The 18,907-nt window shown below is 42.0% G+C and overlaps 1 protein-coding gene across 2 annotated transcripts in view; it reads left to right on the top strand.

Moving 5' to 3' along the window:
* The first annotated feature begins 9,017 nt into the window (after positions 1-9,017).
* NECAB1 (N-terminal EF-hand calcium binding protein 1) overlaps positions 9,018-18,907 on the top strand; it is a 58,232-nt gene continuing 48,342 nt past the window's right edge. The window contains exons 1-2 of one of the 2 annotated variants that reach the window (XM_065053950.1): positions 9,018-9,209; positions 13,509-13,533. In XM_065053950.1, the coding sequence (XP_064910022.1) occupies positions 9,168-9,209; positions 13,509-13,533 (67 nt within the window). In that variant the 5' untranslated portion in view covers positions 9,018-9,167. The remainder of the gene's footprint in view (positions 9,210-13,508; positions 13,534-18,907) is intronic. The other variant, XM_005499498.4, reaches the window with a different exon arrangement.

The raw sequence follows: 18,907 nt of genomic DNA on the forward strand, positions 1-18,907 counted from the left end.
CTAGAAGGTATTGTCTGAGCTACTTCTAGCAGAAAAGAGGAAACTTACTATGACATTTTCCTTGTGAGCTCTTTCTGGAAGATGGCATAAAACTCTTGTCCTTTGCTTTGGAAAAGAGAAGCAAACATGAACATGCAGAGAAGGCAGACATGATGAGGGAACTAACAGCTTCTCTTAATGAGAGAAACACTAAAGAGTTTAACTTAGCCTAGCAAAATCAAGGCTGAAAGAAGGAGCAATTGTTCTATGTAAAGCTATCAAGACCAAACCTCAGGGAAGGAAAAAGCATTTTAGCTGACACAGCACAACATAGGAATAAACAGGCCATTAATATTTTGGGGCTGGAAAACAGGAAAAAAAAAAAAAGTTAACTATCAAGGAACAGGGTTGTTTCCCAAAGAGGCAAATAAAACCAGATGCAATTTTAGGACAGCACCTAATCAGCAAATGGAAGGGCCACCTTGAACACTGCCATTCTGCAGCAGGGAAAAGAAGCCATAAGACATCTCTAATTTGCAGCTGGACATAGAGAAGCCCAAGGGATACTAATTGCATGGCTGTAAGTAAAAACAGCTCTTCTCCTCTCACCAGGAGAGACTGCTATCCAAGCACAGGCTATTAACGCTGGGATTGAAAGGCTGGTCCTACATCAGCAAAAGCTGTTTTTTTGCTCTGGAGTTATAAGTGAAACTGGAATCAACTCTCCTTAGCTCCTATAGACCCACCTGCTACTGCTCCTCAGAACAAAGAAAGGCAACAAGAACAAGAAGCCCACAATAAGTAACTGCTTAAGAGTGGCTGGACTATTGCTTGTGGGGGCATTTCATCTGTGCTGCCTTGGCTGTGGCTGATGACAAGTTGCTACACTTCTGATTAATCTCCAAGCTACAAAACACTACAAGCGTTGTGCAGACCACAAGATGGCACAGCTGTAGTGGCTATATAGAACTGGATAAGGAAGGCCGGCATCAACAGAGTAAAAATAAAAATTAACATAGTATTTAATATCGGTTAGAGATAGGGGGAAATGAGCAAAAAATGTCCTGTTCTGGTGACAAAGCTCTTCTTTCTAATGAAGTGTTCTCTGGGCCTATAAACAACAGACAATGCTGAAATATTTTCAATAATCAACTGCTTATATGTTTAAAAACAAACACAAAAGAAACAATAAAAAATTTCAAAACAGAAAGAACTTTGGAACAAGGAACAAGTTTTGTCTGAGATGTAATAGAATCCTGTGACTTTAGATTATTTTCAGTCAAGTGTTACAAAGATTATGGAATAGTCTTTTAGTGCATTTTATTTTTTTTTAAGCTGGAAAATTCTTTAATACCAAGAAATTCTGTCCCACAGACATTCTATTTACAACCACTTTCAATTTTTGAGTAGCAAATGAATTTGAGAATAATCCTTAATTAGTTTTCAGATACCAATGACCTTTTGGTAACAGTCTTTTTATGAAGCAAGGCAATGAATGCATTCCCTGAGTCAATGTTAGTAATATTGATTTATGGGATTCAGATTCACTGCTCCAAATGACCCAGAAAGTATTATGGAAATTTACCCCGATAACTACTCTGGCAGTGTATCACAAGGAACTGGACAATATAGCTTTATTTTCTCCAGGATATTTGCTTTTATTATCCCTTAACTACTGAGGAGATGATTTGAGGTAAAGAGAAGCAGACATATATTGAGGACTGTGCAGGGAAGCAGAATTTCATTATGTTTATGTTGTGGGGTTTTTTAACAAAAAAATGATTTCTGTCATTCACCAGTGGGTTCTGCCAATTGTCCTGCAGCTGTTTAGCATCCAGCATAACAGAGTGATGATCCGTGATTAAGATTTCTAGGAGTGTCTGCAATAAAAATATTAACTTTCCATCTGTTTATGTGCTGCCATATTCATCAAGAATTTTCACAGATTGATATAAGTCCATCAGAAATATCTGTATCTAATCATCTAATCAATATCCAAAAAGGAATAAAATATTAACTTTATTAGTCAGGTCCTCCTGTAGAAAATCAGAATTCCTGATTAGCATCCAAGTGAAAAACTGGCATTTCCAAATTTGCTACATTTCATCCAGGGAAACTACTTTCTAACTTGGAGAGTGAGGAGATTCACAAAAGCCTGCATTTTTTAAAATGAGATCTGAAACTCTGATTAGCAAGTTTGGAGTTTGGGTTGACATCTTCCTTATTTCAAGTGGGAAATGCTTGTGTCTGTTCTTGCTATGCTTGGTGTAATAATACTTATTAATACAAGTAAGTAAGAATTTAAGTCACTGATGTTCACTAATAATCATGAACATGATTTTCAAAACAACCTGAGGGATTTGAACACATAATGTTCTTCCCCCTCTAATTCTTCCCATACTTCTGTCATTATCGTCCCCTGCTGTATCGTGTCTACTTTAGGACTCAATCTGCCAAACACTGAATGCACTTCCATGATGCCCATAATGATATGGGGCACTGAGTCTTCAGATTAAAATCTTTCCCAGGGAAAGAATGCACACTTAGAGCTCTCTAGGAAAAGAAAAGGAAACGTAGAAGAGGAGACAAGAAGGAAAAGGAGAGAGCAAGTGGTGACTGATGCCTACAGCTCTAGTGGTAACTGAAATGAAATGAGTCAACTTCTTATCTCCTGCTGTCACATCCTCTACTCACACCAGCAGTGTAGCTTCAGGAGGCTCTCCAGAGCTCAAAAGGCTGACACCAAAGAATACAATTATTCTTTTATTGTCTTAATATAAATCAGCACAGAAACAGACCTAAGAAGAATAACTGTCTATTTATTTTTTAACTGAGGGCAATAAAGAGTCTTTAAAATTTAAGAGAGAGGATAAATGTCCCATGTAGAAAACTCAGTCTTGCAATTCTCATTAATTTTAATGCGATTTGTACAATCACTCCCTGAATGCTAAAAAAATGCCTCTCACAGTGAAACACATACAATGTCCCTTTTTTTATCGCATCCTTTGATGACTAAGTTTGTGTATTTTGGCCTTTGTAGAGAATACGCATGCTAAAATGCTGTTTACAGTTCCCTGTTACTATTGCAGTGAGTGAGCACATTTTGAGATCATATGCCTATCTGTAGAATTTTGTTTTCCTGCCCTGTCTGTATATACTGATGAGGTTCCTCCTGATCCTTCCCTTCTCCAGAGTGAACAGTCCCAGCTTGCTCAGCCTCTCCAGGCCAAATGTGGCCCAGTCGCTAGTGATGCACCACAGGGCATGATACTGGGACCAGTACTGTATAACATCTTCATAATTGACAAGGATGATGGGACAGGGTGCACCCCCAGCAAGTCTGCAGATAATTCAGGGATTCAGGGCCTCCTAGGCACTCCAGTGCTACTAAATTATTTGTCTAGGACTCTACAGAAAGTCTGCAACGTGGCCAGGATTTTAACCAGAGAACTTCACATCCTAATTCCCCCCTCCTTTTTAGCATTTTGTTGCACTGTTCTCCTTAGCCTGGGACTGAACATGGTAACACCTGGGGAGCAAACAGAGTGCTTGTCACTTCAGGCTCTGGTAATATAAAGTTGCTAGAGATTGTTTTGAAATAAGATGGTTCCATATCTACTTTTTTTGCAAGAATTCGGTCCTCCCAAGAAATTTTCTGAAAGTAAAACGGAGTATCAGCTATAATTGTAACAGTAGGATTGCAAACATCAGTCTAAAAGAGCTTGAAGAGCCCTTGGCTTTACTTCAGGTGAGAAGGCCCAGACGTGCCACCAGCACTGCCCATCGCGGGGAGAGGGGTTGCCCACAGCAGACTCTGTGAGTGTGGCTTTAAGTGATGAAACCGCTGAGCTGGAATAAGGCAGGTGGCTGTTTCTGAGAGCAGAATTTCAACAGCTGCCACAGGTTTTCAAACTGAAAAGCAAAGAAAAGAGCTGGCATCGTCACGTCAGACACTGTTTCATGGGAGATGTATACTGCAGGAGCAGTAGCAGCCTGGGAATTGGAGAGAGAGAATTCTTCATTTCACAAAAGTATTGAAATAATACAATTTTTTCTAAAAAATATTTCCAATTTTCTCAAATCCAGCTATCAAAATGAGCTTGAGATACTCTTCTCAGACCAATGATCTTGTTATTGGATTCATGTAATTAAACCCCTGCTGTATATGAAGGATGATGGCCTACACCTAGGAAAATATTTGAATACCTAAAGCAGAGCTCAGGTGCCAAAGCTTTGCCAAACCTCAAAACCATGACTCCACATCATATGTCTCAGACAGTCTCCCCCATTGCTGTGCTCTCTGTGTGCATATGCACTTACTTCTGACACAGTTGTGATGCAGAAACCCTTTGGCATTTTTCTCAGTGGCAGTCCTCAAACACTTTTTATAACAAATCTTGTTACTCTTAGGTTGGCATTGGTGGGATAGTACATATGCAGGGAAGAAACAGGAAACAGTGATTATTTATACACCCTGATAAGCCTGAAGCATTTGAATAAATTCACCAGGGTCCTAAAATTATTCTGTAGTCAATGGCTTCTTCAGAGCAAATCTAGACCAGGACCCTAAAGACAGGACTTAACTCTTTGGTGGAGCCTCACTCCCTTCTTCAGCTGTATGGAAAACTGTCTTCTCAGTTTTAAAAACATTTGACAAATAATTAGTGACTAAAGTTTTGCAATAAAAATAACCTTATCATCTTCATTCTGAAGAGAAAAGGAGCTGTGGCATATGGACTTCTCAGGATCATTGTTTATATCTGAGTCTGACAGGTACTGTGAACTGGACTTCTTTGGGTTTGGATTAAATGTGAAATTATTTTTCGCTGCAGACTAACAATAGCATTTTCCGTCTACCTTTTTTTTTGGGGGGGGGTAATATTGAAAACACAAAGAATGAAAGTGCTTCTCTACGGTGCTGTTGCATTGTTATGCTTCTGATTTCTCTGTCATGTTTTGATCTCTTCCTTTATTCCTTTTCTTAGATCTGACTAAACGTCTGACTTCACCATCCAGCCACACAGCAGGCTTTTTCTCAACATGAGCCGTAGTCTCTGCTTGATGCCCCATTACAGTCGTTTTATTATGCTACTTGCTTCCAAATGCTCCTGCAGGTCTGACCACAAACAAAATGTGCATAGGAGAGTTTGTGTGATATATTAATTATCATTACACATCTCATGCGTTTCACATGTCCCTAAAAAGTTGTTCTAAAAGCTACAAAATTGCCTCACTCTACGTGTGTGAAAAAAATATGTGTCCTATGTCCTGCAAGGAACAACTGATATTCCAGGTACAATGATGTGCATATAGTTTACTTAGGCACTTCTAATGCACTGCTGTGCATTACTGGCCCAGAACTGTGTAATCTTTACTGTGTTTATCTTTATAATGATACTGTTATATCTCAGGAGTTTTATGATCCTCCAACAGATGGAAAAGGGGCTGGGAAAGAGACTGAGATTCATAGCTGCTGGTCTAAAGTCTTCTTGAGATCCCAGGCCTGGCATTTCCCACTGACTGGGAACAGTCTGTCAAGGGCACCAAACTATTAAGAAAAATTAGGCTTGGGAACATACATGAAAACTGGATTGAATTAGTAGATTTTTGGCGATTTTTTTCCAAATATTTGTAGGAAGAGCATACAAATAAACAAAAAGAATAAAATAATGTTCTGGTGCAAGCTGTATGGTTTCCTCCTGCAGGAGCTCTTACCAGCGTGGAAGCCAGCATCTCCCTGAATTCCTCATGTGTCATTATGGCTTTACCTTTCTTTTCCTGGTGATTTAGAAAAGATCTCCAATGCACACAGACTTCATCCAGGTTCACCTGCTGATGAACATCCTACATCCCAGTTGCCTACACTGGATTGCTGTTGGAGTGCACTGTGGCTCCAGGGAAACCTGTGTCTGGGTTTCCTTTACACCAGAGTGGAGGGAAAGGGGGAGGGGAGAAAGGGGCATGGGGGAGGACTCAAGTCTTGTACCAGGAGGGATCAGGATTGAGGATAAAATGAATTCCCAGAGATGGCAACTTTGAGGTGTTCTTCATCTGATGAACCAGAGGTAAGCAACATACTCCTGCATAAGTGGTTGACCTGACGCTTTTCATCACTCCTTTTGGGATTCAGTACGTGTATCCTTGCTTGTATCTTTCAGTACATCTATCCTTGCTGCCACTGGCACAGATACAACATGGAAGGGGACTCACTTTTCCATCCTCACAGTCCCATTCCTGGAAACACTGAGCTATAAACATACTGGCTGCTTAGCTGGGTCAGGTTAGTCCATGTGCAAGACACAAAAGGAAAAGGAAGGTGACCTCTAGCATCCTCTGTTACTGCTTCTATAACAAGCCATGGCCACACACATACTAACCCTGAAATTTTTCTGTTGTTACAGCTTAGTGATCTAGAAAAGTCAAGAGGAATCTGTTACAGGGGGCAGCTCCTGAGTACTCAAACTGGAGCATGTTTTAGGGTTGACCTACAAAGCACCAGACCAGATGTTCAAACCAAGATGAAACTACATGTTTTGGGAGCTGAAGAGAGACACGTTACTATGCTAACACAACTCTTTTCATAGGTACCAATCCACTCCTACAGTCAAAAAATAGGACCATAAAGCAGATCCATTTCCTCAGTCAAGAGCAAACAGTACTTTTCACCACAGACTCATGGGGTACCCAAGCGTGGAAGCTGTTCTTCTGCTGGAAAGGTTATATTTTGACACAAGCATTATATAGTGCTTTTCCTGTCATTTAGAGGCAACACGCGTAGCTAACCATCATGGAATGATTTAGAAAGTTGATTAGACAGTTAGGCAGCTTGCATTTCCTCAGTAAAATGAAGCTTTGCTGTCTATTTCAGCGCTGATGGCTCTTGTTGCACAGTCCACTGCACAGTGAGCGTAAGGTAGCGCTGGTTGCCAGTTTTCACTTGTTTGTTTTTCCCAGATAAAAGGGCAAAATCATTAAATACTGGCTGAACACTTCATTTCACATGAGCAAAGATGTTGGTACAGTAGGCTGCTTTCTAAATAAAAGTTTAATGATGTGACACAAGGCAAGAAAAAGAGCAAGCACTTTTAGGTTTATCCTCATCCACAGGCAGAACAACTTTATCTCTTGCAGGAGATCACGAGCAGCACAGTTCTGTGGCTGCAGAAGTGAGGGTATCACTGAGTGCCGACCTCTGCTGACCTCACCTGGGAATGTCACAAAAGCACTATCCTCCCTTGAAGGCAGCAAGTCCTGTACCCGTACTCTCACATCATGGGGAACCACGCAGCCACATCCCCCTCTCCTCCACCTCACAGCCTCTTGCTCAGAGTAAGAGGGAAAACACTGAATGATGAGGGAGGCTGGTGAAATTCAGAGCTTGCATCCTGTTCATGTTGTGAAAATTGAGATATTACTTCAGAAAATTTGAAAGTGGTATAAAAAAGTATCACCAGTAAGTTACACATACTGTTTGCTCATCTGAACCTGAAAGCTAAAGTCTCTAAAAGTGATCACTTAAATAGTACAGTCATATTTCTATATCATGCAAAGGTGGTTTGCAGGTAACTTTTTAAATAATGGAAATAATTCTTCCTAGTACAATAAAAGCCTTATGACCTATTTTTGCTTCTTATGTTTCAAATTTTGCTCTAAAAATATGAGGATTACACTTTTTTTTTCTTACTGTTTTTAGGGAAGATTGCTCTAGACAAAGTTAAAATATTCACAGTGAATGTTAAGACTAATCAATGGGGAAAGATAATGGTTCTTCAACAAACATATTTTCCTTCCAAGATAATAGTTGATCAATAAAGTTAAATATGTAAATTATTATTGTTGCTGTTAGTATAACAGTTAACAAAAACAAGTCCCTTTATAGTCTAAGGAAGGTTTTCCTTATTTCCACTCACCCTTCTGGCTCTTGAGACAACTTTTGGATTGTTTTCTTCTTTTGTCTCTCTGGAAAGAAATACATTCCAATACTTTCATCACAAAAATCAGATTAAATAAAAATCTTTTAGTATTATTAAAAAGCTAAAATAGCCTGAGATTATTTTTCCATCTCTTTTTCAAACCATCTTTAAAAATTTCTCACCCTGTGAAATTCCTTATCTTTCCTATTGGAGACTTCTCTCTCCCCTCTCTCAGGTTTTCTGAAACGTGGAAAGGAAGGCAAAAGAAGCAGGAGCACCCACACACAGCAAGTCTTGCCACAGCCGAGGCTTTTCATACATTAAGGTGTTTTTAAGGAAAAACTTCCCTCTAACATTTGTCCTGGAGGATAGTATCGTCTATAATAATTTATAGTAATATATAATGTATAATATATAATATTATCGTCATATATAATGTATAATCACAATGCCATGCACTGGTGGTGCGAGGCAGGAGAGCAAAGACAAAGCCCCTGTTACACGATGTCCATGCAATAACCTCTTGGCACGTGTCTGATATAACACAGGGGTGGGAGTTTCCCTGAGATCTGCTCTCCCCCTCACCCCGGCATCCTCCTCCTCCCTGCCCTCACCCCAGAGCCCGCTCCTACCGCATCCTCCAGCCCCCCGCTCTCTCCCCTCCAGAAACACCAGCACTCCCATGTCCCCACAGTCCCTGATTTTTGGCCAGAACACCTGGAGGGGTATGTTATATTTAAGGATCTCATTTTCAAGCCTGAGCCCTTTTGCAGAGCGCCGTTTATCGTGGTGTCTACACCAGCCATGTGGAAGTACAGTTACACCCCATCACCCCTCCGCACCGCTGGGACTTCAAAGCATGTTCAGTCTTGGGCCTTGCGGTTCAAGAAAGGTCTCCCCAAGTGACCATATTGAAGGGCAAAGCAGCCAAAATGATGATGAAAACGACCTGGCAGACTGCAAGAACCAAATTTCTTTCGTGGAGAGAAAGCAAGCCTCGCCGCGAACACACGGTAAAGATGCAACAAGGCGGCTGCAGAGCAGGACGGGATAAACTCCCCCGGTACCCTCTGGGGTGAGAAGCAGCAGCACCAGCCTCTCCTCCCGCCTCCTTTGGGCGGCTTTTCCCGCGGCAGCCGAGGCGGGGCGTGCGGCTCGTCCCCCCGGCAAAGCCGCCAGCCCGGGGGCCGGAGGAGCGGTCGGTCCGCCCCCGCCATCCCCACCGCCTTTCCCGGCCTCGCAGCTCCGGGCGGGGTCGGCAGCTGCGGCGGGCGGATGGCGGCGGAGCCGGGAGCGGGGCTGCGCATCTTCCGCGATGTGAGTACTGGCATCCGCGACACGAACCCTCCCGCCAGCAAAGGCGGACGCTGCAAGCGGGTGGGAGGAGGGCGAAGGGAGAGGGGGTGTTTGTTTTGTTGTTTGTTTGTTTGTTTGTTGAGCCGTGATTTTCTCTCTGAGATGAAAGGGGTGAAGCCCAGCGAGGCTGTGAGCCTTACCTTTTCCCTTTCCCCTTCCCCTTTCATTTGGTTTTTTTTTTAATTGTTTTTACCATTTAAAATGTTAATGAGGGGAATGAGTTTGCATCCGATGGCGTGCATGTATGAGAAGACCAGGTTAGCAATTGGGGATGCTTAGGAGAGGCGCTGACTGATAAAGCTGTCACTTTTGAAAAGACACTGCTTGGATTTTTATTTTTTTATCTTTTTCTGGGCTTTTCGCTGGAGAGTGTCTGGGTCGATATCAGGGTGATGCTGAGCCCTTCAGCTCGGTAAGGGAGAGCCCAGCGAGGTGCCCTCCTGTGCACTTGACCATCCCACCCCTCAGGGCTGCTGTGCTAGAGCATCACCAAGGGCTCAGCATCTCCCAAAATGCAGCTGTAAAGTTTTTTGTCTAAGCTTGCCTAGCACAGAGCATTTATTGATCCAAGGCAAGTTCTGCATAAAAAGCAGACTCCTGCTCAAAGATCTCCAAAATATCCTCTGTCTTGATGAGACCTACAAGTCTTCAGACTAACTCTACAACCAACTCTGATTTACTGCAGACAAACTCTTGTAACGGGGCTAGTCCACAATATCAGCTGGAAATAACATGTTCTGAATTAAAGCTTGTATTAAGGACTCTTTATCTAAATATCTTCTCTAATGTGCCCACACAAACTTCCCCAATATTTTCCCAAAATAATTTCAATCAGCCTCCAATGAAAGCCATATCTGTTCTTCTCCTGATTGCTCTAGGCTCCATGAGAAATCATTTAAATTAGACTCTCTGTTGACTTTTATAATATGCATTCAAGTGTACAATGAAAAATGCAGCTTTTTGGTCTTGCAAATTCCTCTTTTAAGGGAAACCAGACAATTACACGCATACCATACAAAGACAGAAGAGAAACCCAGGTTGTCAGGAAAGAGATAAGACATTCAAATCGAGCCAGCTCTCCAGTTTACCTCAGCACACTGGGTTGGGAAACTGCAGATGGTCAGAATATCTGATAAACTGAAAACTTTTCATTTCACCCACTGTGAAAAATTTATTTCAAATGAAAATTATTGGTTTAATTTTCAGCAATTTCTTAAACCAGTATCAGGTTCATATTTGTAGAAAAGCAGGTACCATTCACAAAACTGGTGAAAGGGAGGGAGAGGGGCTTCTGCCGTTATTTCTGCTCTTGCATTTGGAGGAAAACCTTAAATTCAAACCTAGTCTCTGTCTGATTCAAAGCAGGAACTGGACCCTTGGGGCCCTTCCTGCTGTGGGAGTACACTCACGTCATAACTGTTTGGGGGAGTGCAGCTCTCTGATAACCCCCCAGTGAAGTTCCTCCACCTTGTGTAAACATTTACTGCGTATTAGACCAGGCAGCAAGAGACTGGCTGTAAGGCAACACAGAAAGGGCAGGCACTGAGGTCTCAGTCCCACTGGGAGCTGGGCAGATATCTAATGAGAGCAATACCTGATTTCTAATGCAACTTCCTCCTGCTTTTGTGTCAAAGACCCTATCAAGTGTCCAAAGGATTTTAACATTTCTGCAAGGTTTAAAAAAAATAATTGATCTAAAATTAAAATAGTGATAATCAATAATTTTTTAAAGATAAATTACTTATGCAGAAACCTTTGCCACCTTTGACTCATATTTATGGGGCACATATAATTGATGGAAACCCCACTGCCAAGGCTAAGCAGCTGGTGCGGCTGCTCCACACAGAATTCTTGCACAAGGTGTGGGCTGTGTCACCTGCTGTGGCTGCAACACACGGTGTGGCTCTGCGTGGCCACCTGCTACTCGTGGCACAAGTCACCAGTCATCTGTTAATATTGCTTGGGTCCAAGCTGGACATATTTACCACCTCGCTGAAGCACATGTTGCTCTTTCCCTTCAGAGATGCTGGCACATGTGCCACAGTGGTCAGTGCAGCTGTGCCCTTGCAAGATGAGGAGTGGGACATGCATCTCCCTGGGGACACTCACTGCTTCCTTTTATCAAGTGTAACTGGGCAGAAGAAAGCCTTTAGATCTCAGAGCATCATGTTTATCCATGCTCCCCAAATTTCACAAATCTCTCTGCTTCCAGCTGAAGCTGCAAAACCTTTCAGCATGCTGGCTTTGCTCTCTCCATTAACATATAGTTACCAACTCCAAGGCAGCACCAAGTCCTATAGGCAGCACGGTGACAGGCACCTTGATAAGCAGGCTGTCTTTTCCTTCAGGTGACACAGAAAGAAAACAAGGCTACTTGCCAATGAGGTAGAAGAAAGACCAAAAACTGTTACCCCAAAAAAACCAGCCAAACCTGCCAGGAATCTGGGGTTGTATTTTACTTGTCTTTCCTTTGGTCTGCATTTAGTCTTTTAGTTCTCAGCAGGAGAAAATTTCCAATTTAAAAGTAAAAATTTAAAACACCTAAACAGGCCAATCCTCACACTGAAAAATGAGTTGCAATATATGATCTATTTGGATGTATAGGGAGGGAAGAATATCTTACCAAGTTTATTTCATACTTTATGTGCTGTAAACTTGTTCCAATGCAAAGTTCAGCTTAGAGACTGTCAGTGAAGTCCTGGTTGTAAGTCACAATTTTGTTAGTTCCCTGCCAACCCCACCCAACAGAATACAGCCATGAAGATGCTCCAACAGAGCTTGGCACCTGGATCCTTGCATTTCTTGTTTGGCTTCACTACTAGGAGCAGAACAGTTATGGCATGTGCTGGAGAAACTGTTGAAATACTACTGGCAGTTTGTGAAACGAGACAATATCTCCATTGCCTTCAGCTCTCAAAAATATTTGTGCCCATTTTGAAACTACTGATAGTCATAGCAGCAATAGAAACCATATTTGGGACGTTTGCTTTCTTCCCTTCTCTAAATTTGTTTGTAGCATTGCCCAGAGGACTCCCTGTTGCAGCTCAGGCTGACGTAATGATGGGGACTACACCTGGAAATGTAGCGGGATCACAGGTGGCCATTGCACATATCTGATATGTCATGTGATGACCCATGGCTGGCACCTTGTCTGTGCCACCACAAAACTACCTCATCCTGAGAGCAAGGAGCTAGCAAAGAAAACGGAGGATATCTCCTCTGTCACTTCCACTCCTTGGCCCCGATCCCTTCTCCAAAGTGTGGATGAGTGTGGTGGTCCCTGTGGTGGGACTGCAGCTGTGGCAGGCAGACACTCCAGTGTGTCACTGGCGGTAAGACAGGGCCAGTGCCTCTGCATACAGACCTGGATGTGTTGGTGCTGTGTCCCCCGCTGATGGCAGGGCTGGGCCTGGAAGGCTCTGTCACCTCTTCTCATGGGATGCGTCCCCCAGGATCCTTTCCTGAGAATTTGCATGAGGTGTTACAGACTCTTGCTTATGTATTCAAGTAGCTTCTCGAGCAGGTACCGTTTACAGTGGGGAGACAAGGCAGACCTGTACACCCCGAGGGTAAGCTGGGGATCTACAGCAGGCACCCCCACCCTGCCCTTGCCTTCCCAGCTTATAAACCTCTATGCTTTCTCTCTTCTTTCTTCTGTATCTGCTTTCTACTTGTTGTCAGAACAATCCTCAAATTTGCTCCCACACATCTGATCTTGCTGCCTCCTACACTCAGTCTGATCCTTTCATGACGCCCGGCTCGTCTCCTGACTTATCCCTTTGCTTTCTCCCCTCATGCAAACCCTGAGTCTTTCTCACCATCTTAGATGCTCAGTGCATCCTCCCAGGTAATATCCTTGCTCTGCTTCTTTAAACCACATCTTTCAACCTCAAATCCAATATCATGGTAGCCATATGGTATCAGGTTTTGTGCCCAAACAACGTCCTTATAAGCCATGCACAAACTAGAAAATAAAGCTGGTTCTTATTATGCTCTTGGTTTTCTGTGCATACAGCACAGGAGGAGTTAAAGAAAGCAATATTCAGGGAAGGATGAACACACACTAGGGGCTTTTCAATTTTATACAGCCTTGTGAAAATATGATGTAGAGCTCAAACTACAAATGCCCAGTAAATACAGCACTGTGTGCTATTAACCCATACCAAACCAATAAACAAACAAAAACCCCAAACTAACAAACAAAAAACCCCACCACCAACAACAAAAAAGTGATTCTGTTCTCTCTCTCTTTTCGTTTAGATATTAAGAAGAGCAGACAAGAATGGTAAGGCTGGTCACATGTCTTCCCCCTCCCTTTGGAAAAAAGGATCCATCATTGATTCAGCATTTTAAGTCAAGCTTTAAACATCCAAAAGGAAAACTAGCCATCCCTCATGCTATTTTATGTTTTCTACACATTCAATGTAATGTATTTTGTTGTGCGCTGATCCTCCCTGTGGGTTCTTTCCTTATGGGTAAATCTTGTGCTTTCACAATTTGGCATGTGTTTTTGATTTTCACTTTGGGCGCATGTGGGTGTTTTATTGGTAACATTATGTTCACAAGAAGCTTTGAAATACTTGTTAGTAGCTCCATTTTATTACTTTTTAGAAACACCATAGGCCATATCCAGCAATCAGACTTGTTTCTTACATTTTGCAGTTATGTATTTGTTCTGCTTGTCAGTAGGCAGAATAAAGCCTTGAATTCAACTCACGTATTTGTAACACAAAAGTCATAACTTTTTATTGTCTTCTTAATTGAAAGTTTTTCCTTCATGCTACTGAGTGATTTTCCTTCCACATTTATTTTTTGCCTTATTTAAATTCAGTAAGTTGGAGCATAGTACCGTAAGGCTTTACAAATACTCCCATTTTGGCCACAGCAGGGGAAGGTCCTTGCTGTAAGGACCACAAGTGTGTTCACTGGATTTTTTTGCTGTTATACATAGTCATGGTCTTGAACCTGACTTTAGCTCCTTTTCCCATCTCAGAACTGCTGCACAATTTTGGACAAGTTACAATACCACTTTTGTGCCACATAGCCCAGCAGAGAAATTAAGCCACTAGCATGTCCCTGCGTCACACAGAGTGAGAGATTCAGTGTGCCTGAGGCTATGAAGAGCTTCTGTTACCATAAGAGTATTTATACATAACTCAGATAATCAGAGTTACATCTTTCAGGATGAGAAGGAAACACAAGCTCACAATTATTTAGCACTGTAATACTGAAGTATGGCAAGAAAGGAGATGCAACTTCTTGCAGAATCATGGGCCAGACTTGTGTCTTCTTCTAAAAGCACTGAACAGTGTCAGACCCACAGCTCAGACAGGTTTAACCCTGACAAGCAATTCCCACTCAATCTTCAGAAAACAGGTATTGTGCAGGTGTGATACTGTACTCTCAGATAGCTGAAGGCAAAGGGGCACCATCGAGAAAATCAAAGGTGATAATAACTTTCAAGGAATAACTATTGGACATAAAGGGGCTTCCATACACTTTGATGTTATAACTGAGTCTACTGAATAACAGTTTACTGTTGCTGAGATGGCAATCCCACCCCACAGCCCCCCTCTGGCCACTATTCCTGCCCCAGCTCATGTGCGGCAACTGGCACTTCCCACAAAACCATGACAGGCTCCTTCAAAGAGCACAGGGGCCACAAAATCCATCACTGAGAGGTTGTTGTTATGTCTCTCAGTCAGCTTGCCAGTGGCTTGCAAGGGCAGTGATGGTGCAAGCTGAATCCCAAGGTAAGGGCTGGGATGGGAGGAGAAGGACCCTTCAGCAGTGCCATACCAGCTTAATTACATGCCAACCACAGACAAGCTCCCCTGCAGACCTCCTTTCAGTGTTTGGAATAGATGTTTATGTGTCTACCCTGAAGACTGAGGTTGTCTTCTTTCCTGCAGAGCCAAAACGAGCCCCTGCAGCTTCATGTCCCTGTCCTGGACTTGAACTCATGCTCTGTCCCATCCCTGGTGGATCCACAGCAGTTTGGTGGTCAGGAAGTCTTCCAGTCCTCATGGGGGTTACTCCACAGTTTATTACTGATACTTTACTATTAAAATAGGGGAAACAGCTCACTTGCTTGTTCCAGAGCAATATGAAGCCACATCGGCCCTAGAGACTTTGGTCACTGGAGTTCATACTTATAAGTTCAGCCACTTTACTTCTATTTATTTAAGGCCATGAACTTGAAATTATTTCAGCTCTTATCTGCTTAATTGTATTTGCTCAATGATCAGCTGCCTGTGGGACTTCCACTTTGCTAAGACAGCATTGCACAGTCTCATGCAACATTAATAAGTAGCAGATCTGTTTTAAGGCTGGGAATTTAAGTATCTTCTCAGAAAGGTTATTGGATATGTGAACACTTACCTAACATGTTTAAACTGTTGTCAACAGCAATTATTAGCTGACTAGGATACTTGGACTTTTAGTGTCACCTTTCTGTGCTACAGGAAACCAAATGTTGGCTTACAGTAACAAATACTTGATTACTGTCCATGGCACGCTCCTGTTAACCCATGCACTTTCAATAGGACTCTCTCAGAGCTGTGAGATTAAAATTCCACCCAAAAAATTATCATCAAAAACCTTGCTAGATGCTTGACAGCAAGAAAAAATACATCCAAAAAAGTGGATCAAGCTGATGAATAGGAATATTATAGAATCATAGAATCAAGGAATAGTTTGTGTTGGAAGGGACCTTCAAAGGTCACCTAGTCCAACCCCCTGCAATGAGCAGGGACATCTTCAGCTAGATCAGGTTGTTCAGAGCCCCGTCCAGCCTGGCCTTGAATGTTTCCAGGGATGGGGCATCTACCACCTCTCTTGACAACCTGTTCCAGTATTTTTGCACCTTCATTGTAAAAAATTTCTTCCCCATTCTTCCTCCTATCTCCATTAAAGGTGACAGCATTCTTACTATGATTGTAGGGACTGTGGGCTTTCATGTTAGCCTTCCACAACAAGGAAAACCAACTATTCTTGCAAAGACAATATAAAATAAGAGATCAAAAGAGTCAAGAAATCCTGCAGAATTGCTGTCACTCAAAAATACTAAAATGATTTATGACTGCTGGGTTTAACTGAGAAACTCCTTTAACAGTCATTTGCCTATTTGAAAGAAGCCATGCAAATCTTGTTTTTTTGGGAGTGGTGGCTTCTTTCTTTGCCACCCCAGACACATATATCATTCTGTCACCCTCCTGTTTCTGGAAACATCAGTTGTGCATAGACCACAGCAGCATCAGCTTCATAAACTCTACCTATAGATCTTATTTCATGGCTGAGGAGATCCACTCTATTAAGGAGCAGGTCCACTCTCCTCCTGTAACTGGAAAGGTCATGTCATTTTCTTAGAAGGTGAACAAAGCATAGGGAAGGAACATCACATTTCTAAGAAATATATGGTTCCTAATATTCACAAAAGCAACAGAAAACCCTAAGGGAAAAGAAGGCAATTTCTTAAAGGTGAGATGTTGCACATTGACCTTTTCGGAAATGAGAAGTTTCAGGTTTGCATGTCAAAATGAAGTTTTGGCCAGGTTTACTTTACAAAACTCCACACATTCAAAGGAAACCTAATTTGGGAAGAAAAAAAAAAAACACCAGAAAAAAACCCCAACAACTAAATGGAAAGCTCTTCATTTATTTCATTCCTTTTACTATTTAAAACAAAACCAAACTCATTAAATTTCTGTCAAAAAGTAAAATCTTGTCCATAGCCAGCAGTGTCAAGAAATGTGGAAAACTGGAAAAGTCAAATGCAGTCTTTCCTAATCAAGTCAGTTTTTTACCTCACTCATCTCACAGGTGACAGTGGTTGCCCCACACACATGTGACTGCAGTACCTATATGTGCTTATCTTCCTTCATGACTTGTTTCTCTTGTTTTCCTATATGCTAAGAGGGACATGGGGTACCCCAGGGGCCTTGCAGAGATTTGCAAACAAATGAAACAATATCAGTTGTTGGTAAATGTCACCCCAGGGCCTTGCCTGACCATGCAGCTTTGACATGTGCCCTGGTAGTGTAGCCACATGATATAATTTCCCCCTGTTATCACAGGAATGGAAATTCAAATATAGACTATGTTGCAGAAATCCAATCACAGTCTGACTGTCAAAATGGAGAAGAAAAAAATGGTAATAATCTACTGAGAATGCAACTCTTGATCTTGCAAGAGTAACAGTTTTCCTTCAGCTGAGGGAAGGTGCTTCAGCCCTGATGGTTCAACACTGACCAGAATCAGAGAGTACAACAAAATAACTGGAGAGCAGTGTTCTGCCTTTGCCTGCATCAAGGTGGGGGTCATTTCTCTTCCCATCCTCCTGCGGAAGAAGAGGGCCCTTTTAGCTGAGCCCTTCTACTTTATCATCTCCATGTGCTTCAGATCTGTTCTCTTCTGATGGTGGAAACAAATTACTCCAAGCCTGGTGACGTGGCTGTGGGCTTGTCTGCCTGTGGGCTGCTGAGTGTATGCACCAGCACAAGAGCCACCCTTTAATGCATGAACCTTCTCTCCTGTTCTGGGAACATGGCATGTCCTAGCATTTAAAACTCTGCTTAGCACTTTTCAGCATGGAAATAGCCATCCAGTCAAACCTGGAGGGAGGAGGGAGTGACTCCCAACCATGTCCTCCAGAAGAAGGATCTTCTAGCTGTCTCTCTTCTCCACAAGTCTAGAACTGGTATTTGATTATGGCCTTGTTCCAAACTTAGAGCTTCTGCTCTAATATGAGAGGTTTAGAAAAGATTGTTTGTGTATAGATGCTGTCATTGATTTGCAAATACAAGTCAGCTGCTATGAAAAACCACCAGGTATAACTATACCTCAAACATCATTAAAGCCCCTAAGAGAAAGATATTTGAGAACAACATAGGTAATACTGGCCATAGAAGCAGAGACTTAAAAACCAAACCAACCAACCAACCAACCAACCAACCAAACAAACAAACAAAAACAAACAAAAAACCCCACCAAACCTTAACCGTATTAACTATAAAGAACACAGTAAACAGTACGCTGCAGGCAGTCAAGAATGACTGCAACCAAATGAGGGAAAAACTGAAAATTGACTAAACGAGAGAAAAAGCTCCAGAAATGGCCAAACCTGAACAGACTGGCCCAGAACAGACTAGCAGCAAAATGTTTTCAATGCCAAAACCAGCACATTTATGTCTGGTTTAAATTTTTTTTCTGACATTTCAAAGAAGCACTCACTGAAAGCCTTTTCTTCCCCTCTAAAAATAGATAATTTATAATGTTATTGAACTAGAATATGTAAAATGAAAAATACAGTCAGATGAGACTAATCTTCTCATGCTATCATATGTCTTCACTCAGCACCCTCTGATGTCCATGGTACAGCACAGGGATATCAATCACACTTTTAAATGTAGAATTCTAAAAATAAATAAGAAAGCATGATAATATATGCAGTAGCAAAATTGCAGTTGATTGCAATGATCTGGGGATTTCAGCCTAGCTCTAAAACCGTGGGAACATTAGCCTGACAAAAAACTGTGGGTTACAAATAAAAGATTTTTTAAAATAAGGCAAGTGCAGCAGTAGCATCCTATCACTTCCACCAGTGTCAGTGACCAAAGCACTGACATACACATTTGACATACACATTTGAGCCACCCAAA

This window comes from Columba livia, chromosome 2 (assembly GCF_036013475.1).
Source record: "Columba livia isolate bColLiv1 breed racing homer chromosome 2, bColLiv1.pat.W.v2, whole genome shotgun sequence".
NCBI classification, from domain to species: Eukaryota; Metazoa; Chordata; class Aves; order Columbiformes; family Columbidae; genus Columba; species Columba livia.